The sequence below is a fragment of the Microchirus variegatus genome (genome assembly GCF_963457635.1).
Source record: "Microchirus variegatus genome assembly, chromosome: 11".
Classification (NCBI taxonomy): Eukaryota; Metazoa; Chordata; class Actinopteri; order Pleuronectiformes; family Soleidae; genus Microchirus; species Microchirus variegatus.
In genome coordinates this window covers 23619018-23636954 of record NC_139812.1, presented here as the reverse complement: position 1 = coordinate 23636954, position 17937 = coordinate 23619018, and the positions used below count along the sequence as shown (strand labels likewise).

Genomic DNA, 17937 nt, shown 5'->3' with positions numbered 1-17937 from the left:
CATTTTTAAATCTTAGTCTTTAGTTTTAGGGCTTTTCTGACCTGATCTGACCTCACACACACACACACACCCACACCCTGAGGTCTTCCGGTTTTAAGCTTCATGACCAGGAGGGGATGTGTAAATTATGTTGATTCTTTTGAAAGCAGCTAAATACTCTTTTATTCAATTAGTCTTTCAGTTAGACAATGTTTATTTTTTTATATAGCTTTGTATCTATGTGTTTCTATGTCTCTTTTATTATTTATGGTATTGCATTTTATTGTAAAGCACTTTATGATGAGTGTAAATACAGTTTACCTACTTACCTACAAGCTGGAGATCACATTAAAAATAAAAGGGTATTACCATAATATTACCTGACTGTTATTAAATAAGTGATTAGTAGATAAACAGTTTATTTATTTGACAGGTAAACACAGATGAACCACTTCTGGGGTTGTCTGCCCCCTGCTGGGTAGATCGGCAGTTGCAGGTTGCGCATGCGCAGATTCTGTGTGCCTACATCGGCCGGTGCAGAAGGGACAGCGGTGAGCAGTGTTCCATTTTTTTCACCTACAATCATTTAATGTGAATTTTTTTGTAAAAATTGAACGTAAAGCTAAAGTATAGTTGTGTTGCAGACGCTGGGGACGTTGGTGGTTTGGTGGACGGTGTGTTTTTTATGTTATAAATGATTCCGAGTCGGTCATTTCGGGCCTCGCTCTCGAGTATAAATCCAACACGAGGCTAATCTGGCGACAAAGCTAACGACATGCTAAGTGTTAGCTAGCCGTGTGCACAAAACGTCAGCGTTGAAGCAGCTAAACGGTGTTTTTAATGCTATAACAGTAAACTAATAACGCATATGTTAACACTGGACGTAGCTACTACAATACAACTTAAAATAGTGTCATTTAAACGCTGTTAAACGCAACCGTAATAGCGTCATCTAGCGCTAGCCTGTCAGTGGAAGTGGCTAACATTAGCTACCCGTATGCTACTGCTGCTGCTGTGTCAGCAGTTCTTGAGCTAATCTTCGCAGCATTTGAACACACACGGTTCCCGATAACTCTTGTTAAACGGTCGTTCGCGCGTTCTTCGAACCCGTCAATGGAAACATAATAAACCGCAAGATCCAGATTAAAGTGGGAACATGTGCTGAGATCCAGTCTGTGTTTACAACGTGCAGATTAAACCAGGACAAATGATCACCAAGGACACCATGCACACGATGTCTTTGAGTTAAGGGAGGGACAGATAAGAAAGACTGATGTCATTTGTGAAACTAAACTGGGTTAGACTAAAAATGTTGTGGAAAAAGATGGACACGAATACAAGACATTAGACTAGAGCTTAAACAATTACTCGATTAATAGATAACAAAGTTAATCGTCAACTATTTTGACCATCAATCAGTTTGAGGGTTTTTTTCATTATTTCATTACACGTTTTCTGATATTTCAGCTTCCTAAATGTGAATATTTTCTGGGTTCTTTTCTCCATATAACAAATAAATCATTAAAATAGAATCATTTTGTTTTGAGAAGATCATTATTTCCATTTTACAATAGATTTTTTTTACATTTTATGGGCCAAATGATCACTTAACGTTAATCAAGAATATATAAACAATAATTAGTTGTAGCCCTAATTAGACTACTACTAACTTCTTGTTCTTACATTTCAAAACTATACATTTTTCATACAATACAACCATTTATTTATTTATTTATTTATTTAATTAATTACTTATTTCGTAACATATTTATTCATATAAATCTGAATAAAATTAGATTCTGTAGCTGTTAGAATGCAGGGAACACACCAAATGATGCCTGTCTTGCCCTAGCAGCACCTGTCCCTCCCCCTAACGTAACCTCATCATATTCAGTGTTATCATTGATTTCTGAGGTGTTTTTTTATGAGGCGTGTGGTGTTGCTGCTTCAGAGCTTCGTTGTCTTCCCACACACATCACATACCGCGTCGTGACTGCGTTTTTTAATGCTGACTTGGGTGTTGTCTTAGTACGCTTTGTTTACTCTGTGTCAGTTATCTCTGCCTGTAAATGATTGCATATTTTTCCTGTGTACTTTCATTCATCGTACAATAGTCATATTATGGGCAGTGAGCACAGTCTACAGTGGATTCATAAATTCTGCCACCCTAGATGTTATGACTTATGGGCAGAAATGGTGGAACTTTTTGGACCCCCTCTGGCCTGACATACATTTATAATGTTTGTTTTCGTTTCTAGTGATAATCATTGGTCTGGTGAGCAGAGTCTGCCCTTAACGTGAATGAGCCATGGCCCAATTTGGGGGACAGAAGAATCCGCCCTGGGCGACTCAATTTACTACAACGGCGGTGTCCCAGCCAGGCCACTCAGGACAGTCTCTTGACCTCAACAGCCTGCACTGTAAGTACCAAAAACATGATCTGCATTGCTTTGTTTCCTGTGTGACCGAGCATTAATGACACACAAAAGTTCTAGACATTATCTCAATGACTCTTACACCCATTCAACATATTCCACACATATGTTTCTTCTCTGCAGCGCTGGGTGTGCAGCAGCCATCTATTCTGGGAGCATCTCCCTCTGTTTACTCTCAGCAGTCGGCCTTGGCTGCAGCCTCTCTCAACAGCCAGTCTGCTGCAAACTATCAGCTGTCTCAGCAAAATGCTGCCCTGCAGCAGCAAGCTGCGGCAGCGGCTGCAGCCGCACTACAGCAGGTCAGTCCACAGCTAGGCAACACACTGGCAGCAAGCTGTGCATGTTGACATGTCACATTTTTCATTGTATAACCAAGTACGATCTCTCCCACGTTTTTATTCTACAGTCTCAGATCAATTCAGCTCTGCAGCAGTATCAGCAGCAGCAACAACAACAGCAGCAGCAGCAGCAGCAACCTCCACAGCAACCCCCTCAACAGCAACTGTACAATGTACCTCATCAGGTAAAAGCATGTGCTAATCATCTACAAATAAATTAGTATCTAAAAAAAACACGTCAACATTATGTTTGACATTCTCTTTGTGAATTGTGATGCCTGTAAGAAGAGAACAAAAACAATTGACTTGTCAGCTTGTCACAACTTCCTTGTCTTTAAGTGCTATACATTGTTTTGTCTATAGCTAAGCTGTTTTATCTTGAGGCATTTCATGACAATGATGTGTAATGTGATCCGATTACTCGGATAACATTTACACGTCGTGCTAAATAGATCTTGTTTCAACCAGTAAAATCCATTAGTGAATGCACAGTGGGTTAGCGAATGCTGTTCCAAGAAACCACTAGGTGTAGCATTGTTCTCTTGCATGAAGTTAATATAATGTTTAGATTTGATATAACTGCTTTGTTTTTGTTTTATTCACAGCTCCCACAGCCTCAGCAGGCACTGATTTCTCAGGTAATTTGCAAAATCGCTTACATTTGCCACATACACAAATGTGTCCGTGAAAGTGATAACCTATTAAATCAAATTAATTAGTATTATTTTTCCTTTTCACATTATGCATTTATGCAAGTAGGTAACATATTCACAAGGAGTTGAAGAAGCCTTCTATCCCAGCATCTGTGGACATATCTGTAAAGATACTGTACGTTTTTTCACACAATTTAGCATCACTTTTTCATATAGCTCAGTCATGTTTATGCTCTTGAATCTGAAATCCAGGTCAAATGTTTCCATAGCTAACGAGATGAATGCAATTCTTTTGTTTTCCAGTTTTAGTTTATTTATAATAGAACACGTCTTTGAGCTCCCTTTTTAAATGTATTCATTTGCATTCTTGAGTTGTTTAAGTGGATTAAGTCAAAGTTTGTTTAAACAGTAGGAGAAAAAAAACAACAAATTCTCTGTATTTTCTTTTTACTCTTAGCCCCCCGTCGCTCTGCCTACCAGTTTGAGCCTGTCCAACCCCCAGCAGACGGCCCAGATCACTGTCTCCTACCCGACCCCGCGCTCGAGCCACCAACAACAGACGCAGCCACAGAAGCAGCGAGTCTTCACTGGCGTCGTTAACAAGCTACACGACACATTTGGTTTTGTAGACGAAGATGTCTTCTTTCAGATGAGGTAAATGCGCTTCTCGAGGCTGTACTACAAATGAGGTGGATAGTTTCCTTACTGTTTGCATGACGGACACTTTATAGACTTATTTGTTAACTTGCATATATTAATGTTTTTTTAGTGCTGTGAAGGGGAAGACCCCCCAGGTTGGTGACAGGGTCCTCGTTGAAGCTGTGTACAACCCAAATATGCCCTTCAAGTGGAACGCACAGCGCATCCAGACCTTACCTCAGCTAGCAAACCAGTCGGTGAGAACACTCAGATGTTGCATTAAAGTATACACAAATGTTGTGTTTATAATTTCATAGTGCTGACTCTGTCTTTCCACTTCACGGTGGTACTGTTGCCCTGTACGCTACTTAACATATGCAACATTTAACTTTGTCTTTCTATATTTTTATGAATGATTTAACTAATCTACACCTAATAGACCTACAAGAAATTTACCATGTGTATTTACATGCTTATTTCCTCTTGTCTTTGGTCGACTGTTGTGTTTTCAATCCCTCCCAGCATCAGCAGCCTCAGCCTTTACCTCAAGCTCCTCCACAGCTCGGCGGCCTTTACAACGAGCCGGGGATGCAGCTGCGCTACTCAGACATCCACTCTGCTCCAGACATCCGACAAAATGTAACATTTTTATAGTTATCATATAAACATTTATTGTTAGTGCATTACTGTTTTTTTTGCTATATAAATATAAATGATAAAACCACATTTTAAAATTGTTTTAACACATTTCATGGTATTATGATGTATTACTGACTTGCATGTTAACCTAGGGTTATGTCAGTACTGCCTGAGAATGTGCTCCCCTCTCCTCATTTATGTCTCTTTGAATGCTTTTTCCACAGACCCAGCCACAACCTCCTAACATGATGAAAGCAGCCCCCAACATGATGCAGTCGCTACCTCCCCCAACCACATACAGTGTTCAGGCTCAGGCTCCCCCTCCTTCCCTCCTGCAGGCCCAGCTCTCTGCCGTCTCTCTGGCCCCTCTCCTTCAAAACCCTCCTCAGCCTCTGCTGCCGCAGCCACCGCCCAAAGGTATGGTGCTGTTTTGGTAACGCACTGACTGACAAAATTGAAGCTACAATAAACCTAATAAACGTAAGGTTTTTTGTTTAATTTTCTTTAGATGTGTTCTCTGGGGGTTTGCTTCAGCCACCAGTGAGAATGATGCAGCAGCCGCAGCCTGTCCGACGCATCGAACCTCCACCCCGCTTCCCCAGCCGCAATGACCGAGGCCCCGAGCTCATCCTGCGGTCTAAAGAAGAACGCAGGTGGGAAGATAACCGATATAATCCATGCATTTTCCCTTTCAATTAATCTATGCCTGTTATGAGTTGGTAGTCCGCAGTCATTTTACCCTTTTTTTATTTTTTCCATTAGCCGAGACAGAGACCGCGACCGCCGGCGATCAAGAGAACGCTCACCCGCGCGCAAACGCTCCCGAGATCGCTCACCGAGGCGTGACCGCTCACCAAGGCGGCCACGTAGGGTCGTGCCACGCTACACAGTGCAGTTTTCCAAGTTCAGCTTAAATGGGTGAGTGTGCTCTCAATGGTGTTCGATGGCATGAATTGGTGTGAAGCAAGGTAGAAACTAACAATGTTGTTTGTCTCTGTGTTCTCCAGCTCCAGCTGTGACATGATGGAGCTGCGGCGGCGCTATCAGAGCCTCTACATTCCCAGCGACTTTTTCGACGCCGTCTTCACCTGGGTGGATGCCTTTCCTCTGTCTCGACCCTTCCAGTTAAATAACTCCTGTAACTTCCACATTTTGCACAAAGAGGTGGATCCTTTTGTCAAGAACACCGCTGTCTTGGATCCTCCGGACGCCAACCACACCTACAGTGCTAAGGTACGACTGTCACTGATAAATGCACAACAATACAGTGGCATTCACATTGTATACACTGCTTTGGGAAGTCAGTGGAGGAAGGTCGTCCACTTTTTTTTGAATTTCAGAAAGGAATATGTGTTGTAAATCTAATTTCAATGCCAAAAAGTATCCAGTTTCCATGTTTTTTCTGCAACTACTGTTACACTTAACAAAGAAGCACATTCCTATATTACTACAGAAGGATGTAAAGATGCATTTACTCGTTACCAATTGTGGTGTTTTTCTGGTTTAGGTGATGTTGCTCGCGAACCCGAGCATAGAGGAGCTCTATCACAAGTCCTGTGCTCTGGCAGAAGACACCCAAGAAATGAGAGACGCCTTTCAACACCCTGCTCGACTCATTAAGGTACATTTGATAATTTCCACTGTTTGTAATCTCCACGAGACACCAAGCCAACAGTCGGGCCATTGGCCCTCAAATCAAACCAGGAGGAAAATGGAATAGACAAAACCAAACAAACCACTACATCTACACAAGACCATGCTCACATAATAGTGTTATTATTAATTTTCATCAAATGATACGATATTAGCTCTTGGTTCACTTGGATTAACTCATGTTTTGCGAGTGTGTGTGGTGTGCAAACGCGGTCTTCTGTGGCTCTTTTCTTTCTTTCATGTCCTCATTAATATAGAATAGTGCCACATTTTTGATCTGGAGAGTTTTTGGAGCTCGTTTATATGCAAACTGTTTCTGCTTGCTGTTTTTTGGCCATAATTGGTAAAAACAGAAGTATCTTGAGCCGATGCAGCCGTTTGCTGTCATTGCATTGATGTTTGCTTGGTGTGCCCCAGCTACTTCAATTGCGGAGTTGTGGAAAAATACTAACTGATGTTGGCTGCCATGTGGAAATTCAGTGTGTTGCTGCTACTGACCTTTTTTGTTTCTTTTTTTACTCTCTTTCTTGCTCTCTTCCACGCCCCATTTTTCCATCTAACCGATACTCGGTGACTCTCCTTTTGTACCATCTGTCTTTTTTCCTGCAGTTTTTGGTCGGAATGAGAGGTAAAGATGAGGCCATGGCCATCGGTGGTCACTGGTCTCCCTCTCTGGATGGAGCTGAGCCGGAGAAGGATCCATCAGTCCTCATAAAGACAGCCATACGCTGTTGCAAGGCACTCACAGGCATAGACCTTAGTCTGTGCACTCAGTGGTAAGAGCTGCTATTCTCAACATTATTATGGCCTCATTGTTTTAACATATTAACTGTGCTGGCACTAAAATCTCATATTGAATATCTTTAATATGCTGTTAATTTTACTGCCTCTGTACTTAATCTCATTCTGGATGTTGGGTGATATTTTTTTTGTTTCCTTTTTATATCGATGATTATTGTGTTGTTAATTTGCTACCCATTACTTAATATTATTATTTATCGTGTTTTGTGCAATGTTCTTTTGGCCTTTTGTGTGTCGTCGTCTTGGCTCTCTCTTTCTGTCACACTCTCTGTACATATCTGCGCATTTTTCATTGTGATGAAAAAACCAAAAGCATGGACTTTGTGGCTGGAAGCAGTAGCCTGGACCGGAAGACACTACCATTACTTTCTCTTGATTTATTTTTCTGTTCTCTCTGTTAAATATCTTACATATTTAACTGGCTTTCACTGTCCTGTTGATTCTGTCTCTCTGCACAACCCTTAATGCAGTGCATATAATGCAGACCACTCATCCATAATTGGCTGAAGCTATAATGGGGATGAATTTGGAGTTATTTTATGTGATTGTCTTGTCAACTTTCTCAAAATGGCTGGAGTAACCCGAGACAACAGTTGGAGAGCTGCAGACTGGGTCCATTTGTCTATGCTGTGTATTTAATGGTAGAAGGGTCACTGTAATGATGTGTACGATCATTCAGTGACCCCATGGGAGGGGGTAGCTGTAGAAGGCTGGCCTTAGTCAGGCTTGCCTTTTATACTGTGCCCTGACCAGAATGTTTCTTTCCAATGCACCCTCTTCCTTTGCGACAGGTATCGTTTTGCAGAGATTCGCTATCATCGGCCGGAGGAGACACACAAGGGGCGGACAGTCCCTGCTCATGTGGAGACAGTGGTTTTGTTTCTTCCGGATGTTTGGCATTGTCTTCCTACCCGCTCAGAGTGGGAGGTGCTGTCACGGCGACTCCGGGAGCAGCTGGCTGAGAAGTTGTCGGCCGAGCGAAAGGAGGCAGATGGAGAACAGGCACTGAACCGCTAATCCCTCTCTTCTCATTTCCGCTTCTCACAGGAAGGCACAGGAATTACAAAAAACAAAACCCCCAGTTACACACCAGACACACATTCACAGCTCACCATTCATGCACACAAACATGAACACAGGCAGAGTATTGTTCCACCAAACCCCACCTAGCCTTTCTTCTGTTTACTCCTGCACCTGTCCCCTTCTTCTCTGCGCCAACTCCTCCATTCCTCCATCAGCACTCCCACCTTCCCTCACATCCAGCAGACACATACAGTGGAAGCAGTGAGATTAGGTTGTGTTGTGTAGGCCCTGATCGCAACTGATAAAACAGCTTCCAGCTCCTGACCTTTTAATTTGCATCTAATCTGGATTTGATCTTGTAATATTAATCCTGGCATATTGTTGTGCATCTCTTACAACAACACTTAATATAATAAACTGCCTTAATTTGTGTTTTTATTTACACATTTGTTTCAAACTCTTTCTCAAATCTGAACCAGTGGTACATTTTCTTTATTACTGGAATCTGAAATTTTCTCTTCAAACTGGAAGCTGTGGAGTCAGTTGTGTCTAAATGTGTATTTTATGATTTTAATTTTTTTTTAACTTTAAATTGATATTGTTTGACTTTGAATAGAGAACCTCCCCCAAGTTCCTTTCCTTGTCTGTTCTTGTCATTGGGTTCTATATTCTCATTTGGGCTATTTGTAGAATTTGGTTTTTCCAGGACAGTTGGTTGGACAGAAGGACAAATGGCTCCTAACTTTTATATAGGTGTTTAAAAACCTTATTAATGGCAATACCCAATATCCCAGTCATAGGCCATGGTAGGGCCACCCTATCCTCACTCTTTTTGGAGCCCAACTTCAGTTCACCTGATGTACCTACACTCCTTTTGGACACACCTCTCATTGATTTTTACCTTTTTTGTGTTCCACAGATTGATTGATTGGCAGCTGGGGGGCATTTCTGTTGGTTTTCATAAGAGCTAGAAACCTGTGTAGAGAGCTCATTATGACGAGACAATGAAAATCAGACGTGACCTTGCTTCTTGCACGGATCAACATTTAATGCTCACTGAGGTCACGAGTGCTGTGCTGACTGTGTGCTGTCCCTCCTCTTTTTTTGTCTCTCTGCCTCTCTCTCTATCCTGATGGTTTCCTGTCAAGGAGGAAGAGGAGAAGGACGACGATGAATCGAAGGATGTCAGTACACCGACTCACTGGGCTAAACTTGACCCAAAATCGATGAAGGTAAGATTCAGAGATTATGATTTATCAGTGTGGTCTTGAAATTGTAAGTAATATAACGTTTTAAAAACGTTGATCAGTGTTTGTCAAACCTGGAAATGACGATGTTCTCGAATGTGACCAAAATGATTCAGTTTTAATGATTTCTTTGTTATGTGGAGCAAAGAAACACAGAAAATATTCACATTTAAGACGCTGAAACAATCAGAAATCTTGTTTTAATCATGAACCGATTATCCATTATCAGAATAGTTGACGATTAATTTAATGATCGATCAATCGATTCAGCTCTAGTAAATAACGCTATCCAACCTTTTGGTCAATGATGAGAAATCATGCACCACGCTGAACCTGTGATGGAGAGCTCTTTTCTGAGGCCTTTATGTTGGGAATATCTGGTTGTACAAGAGTTATTGAAACATAGTCAACAGTACATGAGCTTACGGCTGGGCGGTATGGCCTAAAAATAAAATCCCAGATTTTTTTTATACCAGATCCGATTTTTGATTTTAATCAATTTATTTTTCTTTTTTTAATCCACTAAATACAAAATAATTATTCATATGGGGTACTATGTGCAAATGAATGACGTTTTACACACTAACAAGTGTCTTGTGGTCTTGAAATTGTAAGTAATATAGCTGCAACTAACGATTATTTTGTTGATGAATCGCTTGGTTCAGAAAATGTTAGAAAACCTTGATCAGTGTTCGTCAAACCTGGAAATGATGACGTTCTCTTGTTTTTGTCCACAAACCAAAATTATTAAGTTTTAATGATTTCTTTGTTTGGTGGAGCAAAGAAACTGAGAAAATATTCACATTTCAGAAGCTAAAACAATCAGGAATCTTGTTTTAATAATGAAAAAAGCTTCAAACCGATTATTACCGATGTATAACATTTTCCTGTTGTCTCTCTTTGTAGGTAAATGACCTGCGGAAAGAGCTGGATTGTCGCGGTCTGAGCTCGAAGGGCTTAAAGTCGCAGCTGATCGCTCGCCTCACAAAGCAGCTCAAGGTGGAGGAGCAGGTGGAGGAGTCTAAGGAGCCTGAGAAACCGGAGAGCAAACCTGCCGAGGAAGAGGAGCCGCCTCGAACTGAGGAAGACCGAGAGGTACAGAGAAATTAAATGATGATAATAATGATGTGTAGAAATGAAAGGTCAGAATTTATCTTAGCTGGTTTTTGGCATGTGAAAGCACTGTAATATAAAGAGTAGACTATTTTGAATCTTGGGGTAACTCGTCTTCGTTTGTGTCTAAATACGTATGTGATTATTACTTCCCTTTGTCATATTTGGTCAATGACGAGAAATCATGCACCACGCTGAACCTGTGATGGAGAGCTCTATTCTGAGACCTTATGTTGGGAATGTTCCGTTTACTGTTAAAGTGATAAAGTGAGTGTGGTTGTACAAGAGGTATTGACACATGAGCTGCTTGCTCTCCCTCTTGGACTGAAAACCAACATTAAATAGGATGTGGATAACATGGCTGCAGGCATCGACACAAGCTTAACAACGTAAAGCTCTCTCAATGCAATCCAACCCTGATTAAGTCTAACGGCATCATCATAACAAAATCAATGGATAGGAAGTTTTCCTGAAGATGACATCGCCGACAGCAGCGTCATGTTCTTGTATAACTGAACTTAAACTTCTCTGTTTAAGGAGGAGGAAAGGAAGAGGCTGGAGGAGGTTGAGAGGCAGAGGAGAGAACGGCGCTACATCCTCCCTGACGAGCCCACAATCATCGTACACCCTAACTGGGCTGCTAAAAATGGTAAATTTGACTGCAGTGTGATGTCTCTGAGTGTGCTGCTGGACTACAGGCTGGAAGACAACAAGGAACACTCCTTTGAGGTGAGACTTGCTGCTGTTAAACATTCATTTTTGTTGATTCACAACAAAGAAAAACAAGACTTAAGTGCTTTTTTCGTTGACTTTGACACGTTCCCTTACCTATCCAGGTCTCTCTATTTGCCGAGCTGTTCAATGAGATGCTGCAAAGAGACTTTGGCTACCGCATATACAAAACCCTCGCTGCTATTCCCGCCAAGGACGAGAAGAAGGAAAAGGATAAGAAAGCCAAGAAAGAGACGGAGAAGAAGGAGGCTGAGAAGAGGGAAACGAAGAAGGAAAAAGAGGAGGAGAACGAGGAACCAGCAACCAAGAAGACCAAAGAGGACGAGGATGATAGGAAGAAGGTGAGCCAGTTAGTTACTCCTGTCTGGTATTTCAACGTCTTTGATTATGCTCAACAAATTTGTGTGACGTGTGTTTTCATTTTTTTTAAACCAGTGCGATGAAAAAACTGTGAAAAAGGAGGAGTCTCGCGATGAAGAGGAGAATGAAGACGAAGGCAGCACAGCTAACGCAGAAGAGTACGACCCCATGGAGGCCGAGGACGCAGAGGACGACGACGATGATGGTACTGCTCACGGTTTCTGTTCTCTGAATACAGCTGATTATTACTTCCTATTGTCATATTTGGTCAATGATGAGAAATCATGCACCACGCTGAACCTGTGATGGAGAGCTCTATTCTGAGACCTTATGTTGGGAATGTTCTGTTTACTGTTTAAATTATAAGACTTCGGGGATTTTTTAAGTGTGGTTGTAGAGGTATTGACACGTGCTGAAAACCACCATTAGACAGGATGTGGTCACTCTAGCTGAAAACATGGCTGCAGGCAGTGACACAAGGAGAATCAAGATTTTTAACTCATTAACTTAAATCTCTCTCAATGAAATCCAACCATCTTCAAGTCTACGCCGTTATAAGAGTGTGTTTGTTGCTTTTAACTCGACATTAAAGTGCTTTTTTTTATTCTCGAGTGGTAACTGAAGTTTCACTCTCCCGCTGCCAAAGTCCATAGAGAAAATCTGTGTTTTGGTAAATCTGAACTCCAAACACCAAAGTCACTAAATAACACTTTTGAATTTAATGATGAAGGCAGAAAACCCATCAGTGTTGTGGTGTGAATTCACTTATTTTCTCAGTGGACTGGTGTGGAGGGAGGAGGTCGTGTTCTGCAAACTTCATTTTCCAGCCAGAAAACTTTTTAGTAAATGTATTTTACCTTTTTTTTTCTGGCAGCCATGTTTCCAGTGAGGACCTCATACTCGTTTCAAAACCTGAAATATCAATTACCCACTACACAAAAACAAAAATAATATTGACTTTTGCCGTTTCCCAGACAAGGACGACGACTCGTCTAATGACAGAGACAGGAAAGACCGCAAAGACGACCGCAAGTCATCCAAGGAGAGGTCCTCTAAAGACAAGGTCAGTGTTTCTGTCTTCTGTAGGTCTATTATTATTATTATTATTATTATTATTATTATTATTATGTCACTGATGCAGTGATGTAAACACCGGGATAACTTTTCTGTCGCTGCACTTTTCTAACGCTTTCCAACGCTTTGGTCAATGATGAGAAATCATGCACCACGCTGAACCTGTGATGGAGAGCTCTTTTCTGAGGCCTTTATGTTGGGAATGTCTGGTTGTACAAGTTATTGACATATTGAACAGTACCTGAGGCGATATGGCCTAAAAATAAAACCCCCCCCTTTTTTTATTTTACCAGATCCGATTTTTGACTTTAATCGATTTTTTTTAAACCACTAAATACAAAATAATTATTCATATGGGGTACTATGTGCGAGGAGATGTAAACACCGGGATAACTTTTGCTTTTGCTGCACCAGGAAAAGAAGCAGATGTTCACACACAACAAGGAGCTGCTGATGGCGTTCGTCTACTTTGACCAGAGCCATTGTGGCTATTTACTGGAGAGAGACCTGGAGGAGATCTTGTACACACTGGGACTTCACCTGTCTCGTGCTCAGGTGAAAACACAAACGCATGCTTTAACCTCTGATGTCTTCTTTTGTTTCATTTCTGGAGAAGTCAACCTACTTTTTTATTATGTCTTTTTGCAGATAAAGAAGCTGTTGAACAAACCTGTGGTCAGAGAGTCGTGTTACTACCGCAAGTTGACTGACAGCGGGAAAGATGAACCCATTCCAACCTTTAATGAAGCCCACATAGAACACCTCTTAGGTAACATCCGCTTCCTCCTTTCATGGTTTGAATGCATACAATTAATCACATTTTTTTTAAAGATACAGTGTGAAAGAATTAATGACACTTAATGGTGAGAATCGTGTCAGATTGTGACTGTGTTTGTGTTGAAGACTTCCGTCTGTTCTGGCTGTTGTAGAAACATGGCAGCACAAAATGGTGGCCTACACCTTCCCTAAATTCCCTAAAGTTCCAGTATAACTTTTGTCTGTTTTCTCTAAATATGTCTGATTGTCACTTCCCTTTGTCATATTTGGTCAATGATGAGAAATCATGCACCACGCTGAACCTGTGATGGAGAGCTCTATTCTGAGACCTTATAGTTGGGAATGTTCTGTTTTATTTACTGTTAAAGTGATAAGAGTGTGGTTGTACAAGAGGTATTGATACATGAGCTGCCTGCTAAAAAAAATAAAAAAACAACTGTTCCTTTTTTGTATGTCGTCAGGTAACCGAGGGCTGCTTCCTGCTCTGAAGGCTCGCGCTCAGGCAGAGGCGAGCGAGTCGGGTAATCTGATCGTCTACAACGGAGCCATGGTGGACGTTGGCAGCATGATGCAGAAACTGGAGAAGAGCGAGAAGTCACGAGAGGAGATCGAGCAGAAACTCATGGTTCAGGATGCCAAAATGGGTAAGAGTCGACTCTTTTATTTTTGTTTGTTTGTTTTCTTTTGGAAATGATGTGATAATCCCTGAGCTGCAGGCTACACTCTGTGTCAGAAGTCCTTCAGGACGATGATCTGGCTCAATTTGAGCTTTGCTACAAAAACCCCAGTCTCACGTCATTTAACTTTGTTCTCTCTGTGATCGATGTTGAGACGTGGACTGGAACATTTTAAAGAATAATATGTGTTGTATACACTGTGCTATTCACAATACTAGAATGTTTTAAAAACTTGTTTAAAACTAAAAAAGTTATTATTTATAAATAACAAACTGAATTTATTTAATTTAAACTGAAGTTATCAATGTCTTACTTTTCAACCCCTTACATTTTGGACTATAATTTGACTTCTTAATCAAGAAATAATAATGTGTTTAAAAAAATATATTGTAAAACGGTACATTTCAAAATTCATGGATGATGATTAGTTAAAGAGCTTCTACATGCTGGTGTATTAACCATTACAGAAACATGAAATTAATCATTTATATTCTCAGAAAGTCAATTTTTTCTGATCTCGAAATGCGAACATTTTCTAATCTCTGAACGAACATTTTCTAATCCCCAAATGCTAACATTTTCTAATCTCTGAATGTGATTTCTCAGTTTGGTAAACACTGATTGGTATTTTTCAAAATTTTTCAAAATGTTATGCACAAAAGAAAACTGGATTAATCGAGGAAATAATGAACAGATTACTCGATTCTAAAAAATAATCCCTTTCAGCCCTAGCATAAACCTTAGATTAGGTGTTGGTCTAATAAAGTTGTTCAGCTCTTTTCATACATGTAACAGTTATCATTGCCTGTAAATATTTAAATATATATTTTATATTTGCAGACATTTAACGTTTGTAAGTACAGTATAATGTTCTGATTCTCGCCTCGCGTTTCCCTGCAGACGAAGACACAAAGGTCATAACGCAGCTGGAACAAGCGAACAAAGCTTTAACGCAGGAACTGGACGAGGTGAAAGGAACTCTGAGCCAAACGGAGCAGACTCTGAAGGGCGTGGACGAGCAGAAGAGCGTCTACCACGGCCACCTCTCCAAGACCTGCGCCACCTTAATGACCACCGTCAAAGGGCTGCTGGTCGTCTTGAAAAAGGTGCAAAAAGATAAAGTGGAAAAAGTGATTTATGATTATTGTTTTAACCACTGATCTCACACACGTTTTCTCTCTCTCTCAGGAAGAGGAAGCGGACGAGCTCGGTGACGTAGATCACGTTCGGACGTCTCAAACCAACGGTGCGGACGAATGAGTGACGCGTTTACGATAAATGAAGAAAACCTGGGACACTGACTCTCTTAACTATTGTAAATATTATTCACTTAAAAAAACGCCTAGTTTGTTCATTTGGACCTGTTGTATCCTGAGTACACTTATTATTTAATTCATTAATTAGTCTCCACGTGTTCATTTGACGACGGTGTGCGTGTGTGTACGATAGATTTGTTCGTGAGGAGCTTTTCTTACCCCGAGTCATTTTAACATTGTCAAAGCTTTGAAAGGACTATTTTCATAGTTACAGTAACTTATGTTTATTTGCTTTATTTTGCTTTTGTTATGGCCAATAAAAAGCCACGTTGTAGACTTAAAATGCCAGTATGTGCAGTTTTTTTTGCGCGTTTTTTTTGTTTGTTATTCTAATGAGCAATAAATGATGCTATTTATGTGCAAGAGAATCCATTAAAAGAATCTATTTAAGAGAAGCTCATCTGTGAATGGAAACAGTCGGGGAAAGGTTTCTATCTGTGGTTCAGAGGAGGACGACGAGTGTGTTCAGTAAACACATGGAGTTTGCAGTTGGCTGATTTCACCGGTTTCTGCTGTTTTTTCGTGTGTGTGTGTTTGTGTGTGTTTTTGAAACACACGGCTATGCATGGTTCCCTTTCTGCTGTCGGCACCACCTGACGCCTGTAACCTTCGACGGCCGCTCGTGTTTGACGAGCCTTGACGAGCATTTTTCCCCCCAAAAGAAAAGCTGAATGAATGTGATTTTTTCTGCTGAAGGAATCCTCGCTGCACAAACACGGGACATTGAGTGTGCTTCGGGGTCAGGTTGTTCTCGCAAAGAGCCACTTATCGGTTTTATTTTTCTATTGAAAATGTACACTTAATGGATGTCTTGTGGAAGAGTAAAGTGGGTCCGTTTTAACACTACAGCGTGTCTGCTTTTTGAAAATCATCCCATTTGATTTTATTTTCCACAGCTAAATGAAGCTAATTCTATCATTTACACTCGTTTTCTCCCATGATGGCTCATTAAAATGAAACAAAAACTGCTTGTGATGGAAATGAACGTGATTTTTGCTGTGGTTTGTCACTGTAATTCTGCACTGTTTGCCAGCAGGTGGCAGTGTTGAGCAATAACCGTGCACCTACTGTTTTGCCATCATTACTTTAAGTGCTATTGTGAAATGACCGTTTGACACTAGTTCTCTGCACTGTCCTTACATGTCTCTGTCTTTAGATCAATATTCAATAATTTTTTGTGATTCAAATTAGTCAAAATTGTCTCTATTGAACTGAAATTCTTACAAATGACTGAAAAACTCGAAACAAATGTTGTAAACTGATGTCTGCAAAATTCAAAGTTCCAATTTTCTCTGAATTCATTTCATTTTAGATCATTTGTGACCTCCAGTGTTGCAGCTGTGAACCTTTTATACTTTTGGGACGAGCTCGCGGCAACGGAAGAGGCCAAAAGTCGGCGATTTGGTCCTCTGGGCAAAGAACGCGGTTCTAATTGAGAGGGAGGAAAAATGTGATGAAGCCAAGATCAGAGAGTAAGAGCAATTTCACACCATTTATCAGGAACACAATCCTGAGAGGATTTATTCTGCAGCGTTCTGTCACAGAGGGAGGGGCCCTTCCCTTCAGCGTCTTGTCCACCGTTGACCTTTTGAAGCTTTTGTTCCCTTTTGTGCTTCTGTATATTTGTTACCTCCTGTCGCTGCTGCGTTCATTTCCTCTCCCCTTCACGAGTGAACACATGACTTTGATTTCTCTGTTTCCACGTTCTTGGTGTTGCATTTCTCATCATTTCTCCCCATATTGTTGTTACAGAAAACAGTGAAACGCTGTCCAGATGCTGCTGTGAGTCCAGCCTGATCACGCACAGTCACTCATTGTACATGGTTTTGTACTTTTTGTACTCGTACAATAATGTGTACAATGTGCATTGTTTGTAGACGACTCTGCGTCTAATGGTGACTTCATGGCACAAGAATTCAGGACTCGGTTAAACAAAATAATGAATTATTTCTTAAAAAACACTCTCTTCTTTTTTCAGCTCATAAGCAGCAGCTTTGCATTTGCTGAACTTAAAAAAAAAAGTTAATAAAAATCGTGCAACTGCATTGTGCGATATTGTGTATAATTGTATATTTTTAACTGATTTGCAATATGACGTTCTAATGTGCAGTGCTTCTACTAACTAGAATAATTTGCACCAATGTGCAATATTTAGTAACTTATTTTGCTATATTTTGAGCTCATTTTGCTATATTTTGAGCATCTTTTGCTGCTTTGAGCTTTTTTTTTGCTGTTATGAGCTTAATTTGCTATATTTTGAGCTTATTTTGCTATATTTTGAACTTATTTTGCCATAGTTTGAACTTATTTTGTCATATTTTTAGCTTATTTTGCTGAATTTTTAGCTTATTTTGAGCTAATTTAGCTATATTTTGAGCTAATTTTGCTATATTTTGAGCATCTTTTGCTGCTTTGAGCTTATTTTGCTGTTATGAGCTTATTTTGCAATAATATTAACTTATTTTGCTGAATTTTGAGCTT

At 40.5% G+C, this 17937-nt stretch overlaps 1 protein-coding gene across 1 annotated transcript; it reads left to right on the top strand.

The window, feature by feature from the left end:
* Positions 1 to 504: 504 nt before the first annotated feature.
* On the top strand, positions 505 to 16321 carry ccar1 (cell division cycle and apoptosis regulator 1). The gene is made up of 26 exons (XM_083897935.1): positions 505 to 530; positions 2238 to 2399; positions 2538 to 2713; positions 2821 to 2937; positions 3358 to 3390; positions 3863 to 4059; positions 4175 to 4301; positions 4567 to 4683; positions 4908 to 5100; positions 5192 to 5336; positions 5446 to 5601; positions 5691 to 5916; positions 6191 to 6304; positions 6946 to 7112; positions 7929 to 8139; positions 9309 to 9392; positions 10314 to 10502; positions 11058 to 11249; positions 11357 to 11593; positions 11688 to 11817; positions 12587 to 12675; positions 13101 to 13241; positions 13335 to 13455; positions 13925 to 14107; positions 15041 to 15246; positions 15329 to 16321. The coding sequence occupies exons 2-26, from the start codon at positions 2288 to 2290 to the stop codon at positions 15398 to 15400; spliced, it is 3735 nt and encodes a 1244-aa protein (XP_083754061.1). The 5' UTR covers positions 505 to 530; positions 2238 to 2287; the 3' UTR covers positions 15401 to 16321.
* Positions 16322 to 17937: the final 1616 nt, after the last annotated feature.